Source organism: Camponotus floridanus, unplaced genomic scaffold (genome assembly GCF_003227725.1).
Source record: "Camponotus floridanus strain SB8 unplaced genomic scaffold, Cflo_v7.5 scaffold16, whole genome shotgun sequence".
NCBI lineage: Eukaryota > Metazoa > Arthropoda > Insecta > Hymenoptera > Formicidae > Camponotus > Camponotus floridanus.
Genome location: NW_020229281.1, coordinates 2,018,116 through 2,033,565, shown reverse-complemented (window position 1 = coordinate 2,033,565; position 15,450 = coordinate 2,018,116). Strand labels below are relative to the sequence as shown.

The 15,450-nt window shown below is 27.1% G+C and overlaps 1 protein-coding gene and 1 long non-coding RNA gene across 5 annotated transcripts in view; one reads left to right on the top strand and one right to left on the bottom strand.

The window, feature by feature from the left end:
* The window catches only part of LOC105255822, an 80,156-nt gene extending 75,511 nt beyond the window's left edge, over positions 1-4,645 (top strand). The window contains exon 4 of the long non-coding RNA XR_889553.3: positions 4,303-4,645. This is a non-coding gene — a long non-coding RNA (uncharacterized LOC105255822). The remainder of the gene's footprint in view (positions 1-4,302) is intronic.
* The window catches only part of LOC105255823 (octopamine receptor beta-3R), a 64,470-nt gene that overhangs the window by 13,054 nt on the left and 35,966 nt on the right, over positions 1-15,450 (bottom strand). Inside the window, exons 1-2 of one of the 4 annotated variants that reach the window (XM_011265334.2) lie at positions 9,640-10,373; positions 6,762-7,068 (exon numbers count right to left, since the gene is read on the bottom strand). The exons of 2 other annotated variants lie outside the window; for them this stretch is intronic. In XM_011265334.2, the coding sequence (XP_011263636.1) occupies positions 6,762-7,068; positions 9,640-10,245 (913 nt within the window). In that variant the 5' untranslated portion in view covers positions 10,246-10,373. Of the gene's footprint in view, positions 1-6,761; positions 7,069-9,639; positions 10,374-15,450 lie in introns of those variants that run through there. One more of the 4 variants, XR_003122521.1, reaches the window with a different exon arrangement.

The following is a 15,450-nucleotide window of genomic DNA, read 5'->3' as shown; positions in this document are numbered from 1 at the left end:
CGTCCGGGGTAGCAGCCCGCGACTCGTTCGCTCAATATCTGGTGAATGCGTTGCGAGAGCGAGACGAAACCGAAGTGGAAAAGCAGAAAGATGAAAAGAAAGAGAGAGAAAGATGAATAAAATTCCAAGCAGCAAGCTGAGAGAGAATGGGAGGGATGAGAGGATGGCGATTCTTATATTGCGGTCACAGAGGGTTGAAACGAAGTATTTTGCTTTCCGAGAAAACTTATTTCTATATATTAAACCGATTAATCTTCCGAAAATAATTCCGCGATAGTGGTTTAATGACTGCGAATTCTTTGCGTCGCAATTACGATCCTTAATGAGAATTAGTAATTCCGGAGTCTTCAACTTCTGAGGGCTTTAAAAACTATCGCCGACACTTCCTCTCGCGTGGAACTTCTTCTCAACGAACTTTTAATGGGGTTGGTGGCGAGGATACTCGAAGTTGAATGTTAAAAGTGGCGAAACGAAATAAAGTTTGATCGAATTTCTAATTTTTAACGTTGTATTGTATCTCATTTTAAATCTCTAAAAAAATTTCAGATTAAAATTCTAAAACATAAAACACACGCATATATAAAAGACACAGGTATATATACATACACAATTTTAATTTATATTTTAGTAAAATTTTATTAATTTAAATTTTTAAAAAATAATAAAATCTTTCAACATAATATATACATAAAATACAATCTTTCTTTAAATCTCAAATCTCTCCACATATAAGAAATAATAATAATAATAATAATAATAAACTGTCAATAAATTGAATGAACGATTGTTTAATATTCTAAAATTAAAAAAAATATTTTCTTGAAATTAAAATGAGTTTACTAATGGTTTCTAATTTTAACGCACGTACATCTGGCAATAAACATGCAATGCGCAATATTCTAATCAAAACGTAATTTGTACAGCGAGTTCTGTAAATCGTGATAGAGTTACGAAATCATCTCGATTTGCGGTGCGAAACTATGTCTATTGTGATTCATATTCGTAACGCGTGTACGCATTACATATAAATTAATTGCAATCTGGTACAATCAGATTACTTGCAATCTGGCAGCTGTACTTCGCAATATATAGTTTCCTATAGAAGATTTTATATAAAGTAATGGATATATTTTCAGATATATTAAGTAATTTAACATAAGTCACATTTTTAGAACATAAATTATATATGAAAATAATTTGCTAATTTTTTTTAATCTTTTGCTATTTTTTCAATTTGCTTTTTCCTATTTGCTTTCAAGTAATCTTTTGGTCCATCTATTAAAGTATTATAAAATATATTTAAAGATTAAGCTATCAAGCCACTATAAAAGTAGCGTATACATAAGTTAAAGCAAAAAATTAATAATAATTAAAAATATTGAAATATTATTATAAATATAATTAAAAATATTAAAATTATTTTCCATTTTTTTGCTACTTTTCACTTCCAACAATGTCTTTTTTACTCAAACTTTTAAGATAATACCAAGAACAAAATACGACATTTAAGAGAGTAAAGTACATTAAAGAAATTAGTTGCCCACATAATTGTAACATCAGAATGTTCTTTGAATTAGTTGCTTTTAAAATATCATAAATATTTAAGATCTTAAATTTTTTGCTCGCGAAATAAGTTTAAAAAATTTACATTTAACTTATTATATAAATCTGCCATATATACTACTTTTATAGTGGCTAATTTAAACTATTTAGTCTTTCGTGACTTTTTAATTGAAACAACAAATTATTTTTAAAAGCAAAAAATAGTAAAAAATAGTAAATTATTTTCACATATTATTTATTACTTGTTTTAATAATTTTGCTTAGACAGTTTGATATATATCTTATGTTTTCATATCTTATTCGTAAAACAGTGCTTTTTTCAACAAGATGAAACATGAAGTATCAATTGGGACCGGCCACAGGTGTAAAATATTTTTGTTAGATATTTTATGAATTTTGCAAGCGATGCCAATTTTTAGTTGTGCTTTTACAAACGAACGCAAAGTATCGATAAACGCGCGAGAGAGGATAAGCGAAAGAGTTGTTGAATAACGAAAATTCCACGGCATCGCGTTGTTTTCAAATATCTCTCTTTTTCTCTTTTAATATCGCAATGCATTTATAAAATGTTGGTATTTAAGTATCTATGTGTGTTTATTCATTTTTGAAAAAATCTTTGAAATTTTTTACTACGAATATAGTATAGAAGTATTTTAAAAACGAGTGACATTTAAAATATCTTTGCGTAGGATTTTCTCGACAATTATTGCAATTTTCTGTTATGATACATTTACATTCTGTCGGAGCAATTAAAATAAATTACGTTAAGAACTTATATATAGACTTTTCATAACGGCATTTTATTTTAAAAAATAGTCATTTTTATAAATCGTTGAATTTTTATAGAATTACTTTCATTAAAAAAAGAACTTTGTTAAATGTTTAAATTTAGACATAAAGAAAAAAGAACAAAAAGTCTCTGTAATATACTCATAATACTTATTCATTCATAGAATTTTATTTTATTATTTAATATTACTTACGATTTTATTTTATTAATTCAAAAATTATTTAGAAAATTTTGACATGTATTATACAGAAATTTATTATTTAGAATTGTGATATAGATTTATAAAATTATTTGTAGAATTTTATTTTTTCATATAAAGATTTATATAGAATCTTATTTATATAGAATCTTATTAGTATTATTTAGAATTTGATAATATTAATTAGATTCACTTATATTTTCTATGTTAGCAATTTATTTTATCATTTGAAAATTATAAAATTTATTATAGAAAATGAGAGAGAGGGATCATATGTAGTTATTTTATATTTCATTCAACATTATTGGCATTATCGCCATGTAGAGTATAACATGATGCATTGTTGAGGATGATCTATTACTAGATTACATGATCTATTACTAGACGTGTTCATACTTGGCTCGCAAACAACTAGTAAGCTCCACTACGCTACTCTACGGATTACATGTCAGAATTAGAAACACGACTTCCCGACGTTATTTTCACGAGCGAAACGATTGGACGTAACTTGAGAGAGAAGAGAGAGATAGAGAGAGAACTGTCGCGAACTTTCAAGCATGTCGTTTTGAGGATGCGAGAATTGTGAGAAATGTAATATTGCGCCAGAGTATTAAAGAGGATGCGAAACTGATCGAAATGCAAGTTTATTTTCATGTCTATGATAAACATTTTACTCTAACCGTAAATTTTCCGCTTGTACTTGTGCTATTATTTACGAGATGAAATTAATTAATGAAATCGATGACAGCCGAATTCTTGGATAAATATTGAAAATCTAATTTAGCATTTGAAATAAACGTATGAAAATATTTATTATTTAGAGAGAATAATAAAATTTTTCAGTTTTTTAAGTTTCTTTAAGATTGTTGTTGAGAGGATGCAATTTTGAACTTTTATTGTTCTTTATTAGATATATTGCATTTTTCTTACAATTATAATTTGATAATTATTTTATTCTAGAAGTATTGATATGTAGAAAATATTTAATATGTAGAAAATATTTAATTAGATATGGAATATTTGACATTTTTATAAATCTCATTTATCAATTATCTTTTTATTTTAAAAATATTGCTGCGGTTCTTTTTCTAACTTCTAAAGTTTTTTAAATTTAACATATTTTAAATTTTTTACAAATTTGCATTATTTTATGTAAATTATTGTTTATACTGCACATTTATTTATCGTTTCAAAAATATGCAAAATTTAGTGAAAGAAAAGTCATTATTAAATGGATAGTTCATTACGATGAAAACTTGTCATGAAAATTTATAATAAATGATATAAATAAAGCTATTTTGTAAAAATCACTCCGTATATGCAGTTAATAGATATTTGAGCTATTGCTAAAAAAATGCAAAATATGTACAAAAAATTAAAAACCAATTTTTATATGTTATATTATATTTATATAAAAGCACATATCTTGTTTTCTTTTCCTTCTTTCTCTTCTTTCTTAATAATTCTTCTGACTGAAAAATTATTATATTTTTCGATCTTAAGAAACTATTATTCTCTTTATTTAATAAACGCAATACATATATATATATATATAGTTTTTGTATTCAGCAAATCCACCGCAACTTCACCGCAATTCTTGCCACGTGCAAGTCGCAAAACGCATTTGCGGAAAATCCGTGGTGACGTTGAATTTTCACGCTTTTTTCTACGCGATCAGATATAAAACGTTGCAAAAAATATACACAAATTTTTGTTTTTCTCTTACGGAGCTGTCGTCATTCTTTTTCAGAATGGAGAAAATAACAACCGGAAAATCTGCCGGGACGTGCATTTTGAACAGAATACTGCGTCAGTGTCATTGTGAGTGATGTCGATCAGGACGAGGTATTGTGCATGTATATAATAATATAGACGATTAATTCGCTTCGACACTAAACTCGCGTTTGCAATCGCTTTCTAATGCGAACAAATGGCGTTTATAACATTAATGCCATAATGACAGCATATCAATCAATACATTATATTTTGTGTCAGATACATTCATAGAATAAAGTCTGTAATATAAAACTTTACAAGATAAAGATGCTCTGAAAATAAATTCCAATCCGCGTTGCAATATGATTTATGTCAAAACTTACCCATTGCAGACTTCTTTTCATGGTCGCAACTATATAAAGAAAAGTAATTTGAAATAAGATATTTTGCATTGTAATATCTCGAGAAATATCAATATTATAAAAAATAAAAAATATCAATATTGTATAAAAGATAGATATAGATATAGATTTAAATTAATCGAAAGGAACTTAAAATTCTAGAAAATTAATTAGAGATAGTTTACTTAATGATATTAAATAAATAATTTAATCTAAAAAACTTGAAAATTAATATACAAATTTGTGAAAAACTTATAATAGTTAAAACTAAAGATAATATTAAATTTATATAACAAACTTATAACTTTAAATATCCATTTATAATTTCACAAAATAATTTGGTTTTTTAATTAAAATTAAATTTTTACTTATCTTTTGTATAATAGATTTATATGATATTAAAAATATAAGAAAACTTATAAATAAAATATATCTAATTTAGGCAAATAAGTTTTTTAGTGTGAGAAATTACATATATCAATATTTATTTATTTAAAATTTTATTTTATTAATATTTTTTAATATTAAATTTTGTTTTCATTAACTTTATTAATCTTTTAGTACTAAATTTTCGTTTTTATTTGAGTAGTTTTATTTTGTATATAATTTATATTGTATAAAATAGATATTTACAAAATTTAACTAATTTATTATTTTCTGTAGAATTTTCATTAAAGAAATAAATGTATTTCAAATTCTTCAAAGAATCTGTCTCCAAAATCGCAACTGTTAATATTTAAAATTTCTAGAATATACTATATATCAGATTTATAACAGCAGATGTTCGATATGATATTTATATTTATTTCAAAATCGGATTCTGACAGCCTTGTATAATCGCTTGCTTACCGAGATTTCCAACAATTTACCATTTAAAGGTTAATTAAACGCTTTATCGATCTTCATGTACTCGTCGTGAATACTTCTATCATTGTTAAATTAAGTTGAGTTATGGGTGCTTTTAACCGAGAGGGAAACAAATTTCTTGTTGATCTCGTTATATCTCGTCGATTAACTTATTCATTACAATTTCAATATGGATTATTTCATTATAGTATTAACATTTTTAAGAATATAATCATACTTAAAAAAGTTTTTACATTTTAATGAAATTATTTAAAAAAAAATAAAAATTATTCAAATAAAAATATTGATTTGTTATATTATTTTTATATAGTTTTTATACGTTCCACATAATTTTTAATTTTTTGTTATATTTTGAAAAATGTTTTAAAAATAATGTATTATACAATAGATTTTTAATTCTAGGGTTTTTGAAAATAATAATAATAATATGTATTAAATTTTTAATGTTATTTTTAAAACCTACGCATGAAAAAAACTAAGAGTTTATTATTGTTATAATGAAATATTGCGTGTATGTGTATGCTAGGGGGTGTGTAATCCACGTGTCGAGAGAGTTTCATTAATGTTCTTTGTATCATTAACGGCCAGCATAATGGCTGTGCAGTTTTACACTGCGTGTCATTTGGCCACGAAATTCGGACGAAATTTCTCCTTGGACCGATGATTATACGGTTGGTTTCGACGTATCGACCGTAGCGAGAGAAAAAGGCAAATCGCCGCGGGCTAAAGTAATAATCTTCGCTTTGTGCACGTCGGTTGAAACGTGCATTAAGGCTTTTTGGACGAGAGACAGATGGGAAGGGAAACGCAATTGAATTCGCCACCGCTCAATTTCACCGATAATTGAGGGACACCATTTTCGCTTGACTGCTTTCTGTACATTCGGTGTGCAAGATTTGGCATCAAAATCTCACAATATTTTCTTTAGCACTTCTTTCAGTGTTTCTTTTCACATTACTATTTATTTATATCTTATATTTTTATAGATATTTCCAAATCAAATTTCTCAAAACACGTTAAATAAATTTATATTTTCTTTGTTAAACACAATGTCACAATCTTTTTTATATGATTTTTTATTTTATATACACATTTTATTTTTTCGATTTTTTCTTTTTTTTATTTTTCCATTTCATGTTATTTTTCTTTTATTCTCTTTTTTAAATTTTATTTTATATTATTTTAGTTGATTTTTTTTGTCTCTGCCTGGTTTTTTTGCACTCACCATTTTCGACGTTGAGCTCCGCCGCCGATGCTCTATAAGAGAGCGGTCTTCCGTAATCGCTAGCATCGCTTGGATGCAACAGCAACTGATGCGACGTCCTGGAGTGATGTCTGGAGCCGCTAGAGGAACGGCGCGCGTTTACGCTGTTCAATATCGTGCTGCTGGACGCCCTACTGAGGGCCGCTCTCTGCCTGATCGCCTCCTTGTAGATCTTGCAGTACATGATGATCATCACGATACCGGGGATCCAGAAGGACACGCAGGAACTGATCACCGCGTACGGACGATTCACCACGAACATGCAAATCTAAGAAGCCGAAAGCTTTCAATCGTGCGAAATGTGTAGAATTATATGTTGTCAGTATTTCTTTTTTGAATTATAAGTGCACCATCTAGGGTTTTATGGAAGAAAAAACTTATAGTTTTAGAAAAATTTCTAAATAACTTAGGATTCTAACAATGAAAGGAAGTTCTGCGTAAACTCAATTTCCTAAAAATTGTTAAAAATAGAAAAAAGCGCAATAGATTTAACATACAATTAATAAATCTAAGATTAAACGAATTGAAGATAGATTGAAGATAGATTGTTATCAATAATCTATGAATAAAATTGAAAAGGGAATCATCAAAATTATTAAAGAATTGCTAGAATAAGTCACTAAAGGTTAAAAATTTGAAATGTTTTTATAGGGAAATTTTAGAGCATATGCACTCTTTTAGAAAATATGCTCTCTTTTTTCGCTTCATGTTGATTTGCTTTTTCGTTTTAAGATTCGTTTTAAATTTCTTGTGCTCCTTAGAGACTGCTGTGACACCGCAGCTGATTTATCACTAGAATTCCAATGCTAATAAATTGCTTTTTTCAAGGAAGGAAATAAGTCACACTAATTATACACGATTAATTATAAAGACTTTGAAAATAACATTTTTTTAAACATGATTAATTTTTACTAGCTTTTATATAATTGATTTTCAAACACGATATAGTATTATTGATATAAATTATGATGTGTAATTAATTCCTTTATAATTAAATGATTGATATTATCCGAAATAACAGTTTTTGTAATGACTAGAATTACAAAAACTCAATCATAAAAATATTTTAATTAAAGAGAAGATAAATATAATAATTAATTAGTATTCTATAACAATTAATTTGATGTAATATCTGAAAATTCATTAAATTTTAAATTGATATTGCAAAGAGGAATGTAAATAATTATATCAATACCAGTTAAAGGAATGGTAATACAATACAAATTACGAGAGAATTTAACCATAAAATGTATTAATTGGAGAGAAAATATACAATTTTGTTTGGAAATTCATTAAAAATTCTAATTGATATTTTTGTTGCAAAGAATATTGTAAATAACTACGTTGACGCCAGTTAAGAAAACCATAGTAAATACAAATTACAATACTCAATTGATTTTCCCCCTGTTGAGATAGATATGATATTAATACAGTCAATTGTGAAAATAAAAAAACATTAATTGAAAGTGTATGTGATAAATATAGCGATTAGTTTGATTCTATTTTTGAAGATCAGTGAAAATCCGAATCTCGGTAATTATTACGAGAGAAAGAAAATCGTAACTTATAATAGTTGATAAAAGTTTTGTGAGAGAGAAAAATGAGGTTTAGTATGTCTGGTTTGGCAGTTTTGCGATAATAAATTATATCGAGTCGAAATCAATAGTTCACGGCTCTAATATAAGTAATAATTGATACAAATCACATCATATATAACATTATATATATTGCACTTTATCCTCGCACTATCAAATATGAAATATCAACGACACATATTTTTTTATTTTTACAAATGTGTGTTTCTGTTTTACTTTTATACTTTGCTACTATTCCAATAATTTTGTTATCGAATAATTTTAGATAATTATCTAAATCTTTTTCTATCATAAAAATTTTATACTTTCATATTTACAATACATATAAATTATATTTCAAATTTTTTATTATATAAAATATGTGTATATGTATGTGTATATTTAGAAATTATTCTTTTTTTCAAAATCTATATATCATAGAATTATACAACACATTTGTACTATTCAGTTATTACGAAACCCAAATATTTCTACGAATGAAAAATTTGTTCCGGAAAATAATGATTGAAGTTGATTGTTAATTTTTTCTAAAGTGCTTTGATAAACTCTGTAATATAGATGTTAATTTTTTTATGGTATCTATAGCTCTTAAATAAAATAGTCAATGTCACGAATGTGTCGAGTGAGTAAATTGTAGATAACAGATTAAGAAAACGATATCTAAATTAATAATATAAAATAGGAGTGCAATTAAAACTATAGGAGAATTATATGAGATGATATATATAAAAAAATTAAAAATCTTTTTTATATATATCATCTCATATAATTCGTAAAAAAGAGCGCGATAAGTAACAAATTAAAAGTACTTTAATAAAGTACTTTGATAAATAAAGATTTTCGACGTTTTGCAAAATAATATTTTGATTTGCTCTGAGAGTATATCCGTTCGAGATGTTATTTTATTGATTCTAGATTTCGAAGTAGCAGAAGAACGATATCCGTGTTTCGATAATGAAAATTAATAAGGAAATTGATAAATTTACGCTTTCAAATTATAATTAAATGTCTATAGAATTTTTATAAGTAGAGCAATTTTTTCAAAAAATTTAAATTATTTATTCTCCAAAAGCTTGATAAATTAAAATAGCAAATTATTATCAAATATTGTAATTTAAAGAAATAACATTTTATGAATGATGCGAGGTGTCAATTATGATTAAGAACAAAAGAAAATTGGCGGAATCAAAATAAATCAATACTTTTAAACTTTGGAGTTAAATTATCGCGTCGGACTTCGCTACCTGTGGATTTTTCCTGCGAAAATCCAGATGCTGCTGTGTGGTATACCAGCCCATGAAGATGGGTATAAAGCTGATGAGGGCAGGTAGTATCCAAGCGCTGCTTAGCATGGCAGTAACTGTCACAGTTCTCATTATGGCCGGATACTCGAGCGGTTTGACTATCGCATAATATCTATCGACGCTAATACAACAAAGATGAAGGATGCTGGCGGTGCTGAAATATACATCCATTGAATTCCATACGTCGCACATAATGCTTCCTAGCAGCCATTTGCCTCCGAAAAGCTCGACGGAAGCGTTGAATGTCATAGCGCATACTGCCACTAAAAGATCTGCCATTGCCAAGGACACTACGTAGCGATTAGTGGGCACTCGTAACCTCCGGTGTCTCCTGACACTTGCGATCACCAATGCGTTGCCTAATAAAGCGGTGATGATGATGCCGATCATTATGATGCCTTTGAAAGCGATTAATATGACGTTACTTGATTCGGCGATAATGTCCGGCGGATTGTCTTGAAAATGAGAGACGTCTTCGAGGCTCGAAGAAAGATTGGTTCTTATTGATGAATGGTTTACCTCCTCCGGAGGCTCACTGACTTCCATTCCAAACCGGAAGTCGCAATATCATGTTAAGAGTCTATTTATGAAGATCTATTGATAAATTCATCAGTTTTGACGATCGTTTCTCACTATGATAGCAACTTAAGTTCTCATTTTTGAAGCAAATTAGAGATCTTTAGATATAAAATTTATATTTTTATATATAAAAATGTCACACTTAAACGTCATTCTAAATTCAACTGTATTTATCCATTGTGATCCAAGTTGTCAACTTATCGCAATTGCTTCCTAAGATTTAAACTAATTTAAGTTAGAGAAATGACATAATTCACATTTAAATTAATTTAAGTCTCTATAATTTTTATATTATTTGCGAAATTCTGTGCATTTTTTTAGGTTTAATCATATTCACTGTTTCTCGATTTATTAAATTATGATGAATATAATTTGTTTTTAAATTTAAGAGAAAAATATATTAAAAATATATATAGTTAATTAAAAGACAAATTGATTTATTTTTTTTTAATAAAAATGGGAAAATAAATTTATCAAGTATATTAGAATCGTAAACATTTTTTTGCAATAAAATAATGAAATTAAACATTAACTCAATCAAATTAATTAACGAAAAAGGTTATTCTTATGACTTTAAAGTTAAATTCAAATAAATATGTGTACGTTAAAGGATTATTCAATCAAACTTTTAAGGTTTTAAGGTTAAATACAAAATAATGAGTGTGTTTATATGTATACATTAATTTCTCTTGAACTGTCTTTATGTTTGATTATTCTTTTTGTACATTTGATAATATGATGAAAACGATGTCGGTTTATCACGAAGAAGCAAAAAACGAGGTAATAAATCCCACGTGGATGCGGATAATGATGCTTTTTTCACGGAAACTTTCATCCCCATCTCGAAGCTACTCATCGTAATGGTGGACGTCGAAATTACAATTGTACATTGGGCGTTATATATGCCACATGTAGTCTTACGAGCGTGTTATCTGTAAATACAGCTGACTGTATTATTAACGGCGAGACACGATCGTTATGACGAAAACGTCCCATCAACGATTTCTCCTTCACTTTCTTGATACCGCTTCGTTTCATATTCATGATTACAAACGTATAATTTAGGATTTCTTCCGACTCTTTTAGCATCAGAGCAATGAATCGACAATATAATTATAGCATCATTACTGATATTATTTGCGACGAATTTTTCTATTAATTTCTTTTTTTATCGATATATCGATAAATTTTTCAATTAAAATATATCAATGATTTATATTATACAAGACATTTAAACTAAGTGTACTATTACTACTTTACCAAGTTTAATGTAATGTTTAATTTTAATATAATTATAAAATCTCACTTTTTAAATTTAATATTAAAGCTTTTTACTTTTTTAATATGCTATTTATTTTTAATATGCTATTTATTTTATATTTTCCTGTTTTCATTATAAATGTATGATACATATTAAAAATTGATACTTTCAACAAAAAGCAGTAAAATATGAAATATATTCTTTTAGATGTTCCAGCCTGTCAAGACGCATAGAAGTAATTTAAAATTTTATTGTTTTTGAAGTTAATGACGCGGATAATTAATCAAATCTTCATTGAAAATTTGAAAAGCGATAGTTCGCAATCGCCGGAAATTCATTTACATCACGAATTTATAACGAACATCGATGACATATACCAGCGTGATTTCCTCACGTGAAACTTCCCTGATATTGGGAAGACAACTTGAGCGCAACGAGGGTCCTCGAGCAATTACTGCAATTTCGAAATCCGATTTACTGTAATCGCCGTGATCGTGCAACGGCGGTTTCGTCAGGGCGAAACTAATCGTAAGTTGCGTGCAATATCCAATATATCACTAATTAAATTAAGACAAATGACTTCACGCATTTATAGGGGTAATCTTCTACCTTTTTCTTATTTTCTTATGAATTTAAGTTTCTATTTAATCATAATGGACCAAGTAATAAATCATAGTAATTAATAATGACTACTATGATTCATTACTTGGTCCATAATTATTCTGATCAAAATTGAACTTGAACAAAAAGAATAAAAAGAAAATTATTTTACATTTTTGTAAGTTAAACGGAAAATAAACATTATAAATAAATATAAATATTTATAATCGTAAAATATATAAATATCTTATAATAAATAATTATATACATACATAAGTATATATAAATATTAGAATTTTTTTAAATGATAAATTTTACTTTTAATTTTAAGGGAAGTAATTTTTTTATTTATTTATTACATTTATATAAAATTTATATTGTATTATATATTAATTATGATAAAAAAATTTACATATTATATATAAATTTTTTTATATATGACGATTTTTTGCATGTTGTTGTGAAGATGACGTAAGATTTTTCACGATATGAGATTTAAACTATAACTTTCTTGTTTAGGTGCAAATTGGACGTCGCTTCCTCATCGAGAAGGATCGTATTTCGAGTTTCGCGGTAACTCTTGGGAGAGATATTTCCTTATTAAACATTAAACATTAATAACGGTCTTCGCGAATATTTGGTCTGCTCGAGGCGATGGAAATGCGAAACGATGAAGTGAGATAACCGAAAGGGTTAGGATAAGTTGTAGTTAGGATAGCAGAGCAAGTTCAAGAAAGGGATTTACATATTGCAATATTCATACAGATAACTCTAATTCTGCCAGATTAGATATTGCGAGTTGTGCATATATTAAAGTATAAGTATGTGCGCATGAAACGTTATTGTCGTTTCTCTGTTGTCAATAATATAGCGACTAGGAAAATTAACTATAATCTAAATTTGGCGTCATAGAGAGAAAATGTCATTAGTATCTTTCAGCAGCATTTTGGAAAATTTCTGTGAAAATTTAAGTAGAATATGAAAGAGGATAGCAAAGAGATCTATTTTTCTCGATAGGACGCGAATATTAAATGTTTGAATGTGCAAAATGTGCAAATAAATATCTACAGTTTGTTTTATTTGAATGAGTTATAAAATTATTATATATATTTATTATTACAATTTAATTTTTTAATTTACCAATTAATACTTGATGTTGGAGATAAAAATTTTTTAATTTATTAAAAATATGTAAATTTATTTTTTTCTTTAATTCTGAGGGATTAAACCAAAAATTTATATATTATTCTATTTATCTATTGTTTAATTCTATATTTTATTTCGGATATTGTATTGTTTAATACCGTTGTTTTTTTATTTTCAATTATGATTGGCATAATTTTCTTACAATATATTTTCTATTTGATCTGCTTGGTGCGTAGATACAGTGGCTTTAAGTTAACCTTTCGATTGGCAAATGACAGAATTGATTTCTTCGTCTACTATGCTTCGCAGTCGAGGCAACATTGAAGCAAACAAAGTTTCGAAGGATCGACAGACACATATTCGTGCTTTACCTGTCAATTTGTCGATAGATTTCTTCTCTTCAGGGATTAAAATTTAAAAAGTGCCGATGTCAACGACAATTCGGCTATCAACAAGATTGTCAACTATTGTGCACGCATATTTTTCATCAGTTTATTTGAAAAAAGTATCATCATGGAATTTAATATATATGTATATATATATATATATATATATATATATATATATATGTTACATATAAAATATATATATACTCCTGGACAAAATTAACGCATAATTTTTTGTCGCTTTTTCTTTAAAAGCTGATATTTAAATTTTAACTAAAAATTTTAAAGAAAAAGTAAAAAAAATTATGCGTTAATTTTATCCAGGAGTATATATAATATTTTCTATAAAATTTATATATATATATATATATATATATATACATATATAGATTTGTAGCGTTAGCAAAAAATTTAAAAGTAAAAAATTTTAATGATTTTATATCATTAATATGTTTATTATTGGATTTAAAATTCCGAGTGAATTAAACTATTCCTTAAACTATTTTATTTCTTTTTAATATAATTTACTATTTTATAAAGTTTATTTGTTTCTCTTCTTCATAATATAATATTATTTTTTCCACATATTATTTTTTAAATATAATTTGTATCTAGAGAGATTTATTAATTTTCCTTAAGAGTGAATATTAGTTTCTATTTTCTTCTTTTAATCGAATATTCATCTGGGAAAGGATATTATAATTGATAGATTGCCGAAGTTTTAAAAAATGTTAAGCGCTCATTAAAAAATTTGCGACTCCGGAAAATAAATAATTAATGTCAAAGAACATAGCTAACTATCTTGAATTGCATTGAAAGTGCCTGGAGATGTTTTCGATTTACAACCTGTCGTGTCATTTCGCACATCAATCATACTGAAATACGAAGTTTTTAGTTTGAATGCCAAACGTAAATAGGAATGACGATTGAATCGCAGCCAAAACTCACTCAGAATTGAAGAGTTGCTTTCAAAGTACCTAACGTACTTTTTCTAGAAAAAAATATGGATTTTATATTTCTCTCGAAAATTATACGAAGCATGAAGAAAATATTTAAACAGTATAAAAAGTATATAAATTTTTGTATAAAAAATATACAAAATATTACATAATGTTATTGAAACTTTTCTCATTTAATAAGAATTAAATATATCAAGAAAATTAATCTCAATAAAATTGACATTGTAATAGTTAGTTATCGATAGAATAAAAAATAGTTTCAAGAAAATATACGAGTAAAATGCTCACTTAATTATTATAATATTATCACAAAAAGAAATTTCAAATATCGATATAACACACACCTTATTATTATTTTCAAATAATGAAGCTTATTTCGGTATTTACGTGTAATATGAATTAAAGTTAGTATTTTGCATATGATTTTTATAGTATTGTAATCCTATAATATTGAAATTTCATAGGTTTAAAGATGCATAAAAGTTTATCTCGATCTCGCTACGATGGAAAGATTTCGTAAATTGAAAAAAGGACAAAAAACCGGTAAATCACCATTCGTTATTCATCTGCCACTTTTATCTATCAATCTCGGAGATATGGAGGAATTAAAAGCGCGTCTGGACGTTACTCCGAGCACCGAGTAACTGCGTCCAAGGACGCTAAAGGGTGGAAAGAAGGTGGGAAGCGCAGGCGCCCCCGCGGCGAGTTCTCCACGTTTCTAACCACCCTCGCGAAGTTTCACAATAAGCTCTGGATAAGCGTTATCGATGCTACGAATCAACTCGACACAGATTGTTTCATAGAGAGTGAAGCAATTGCT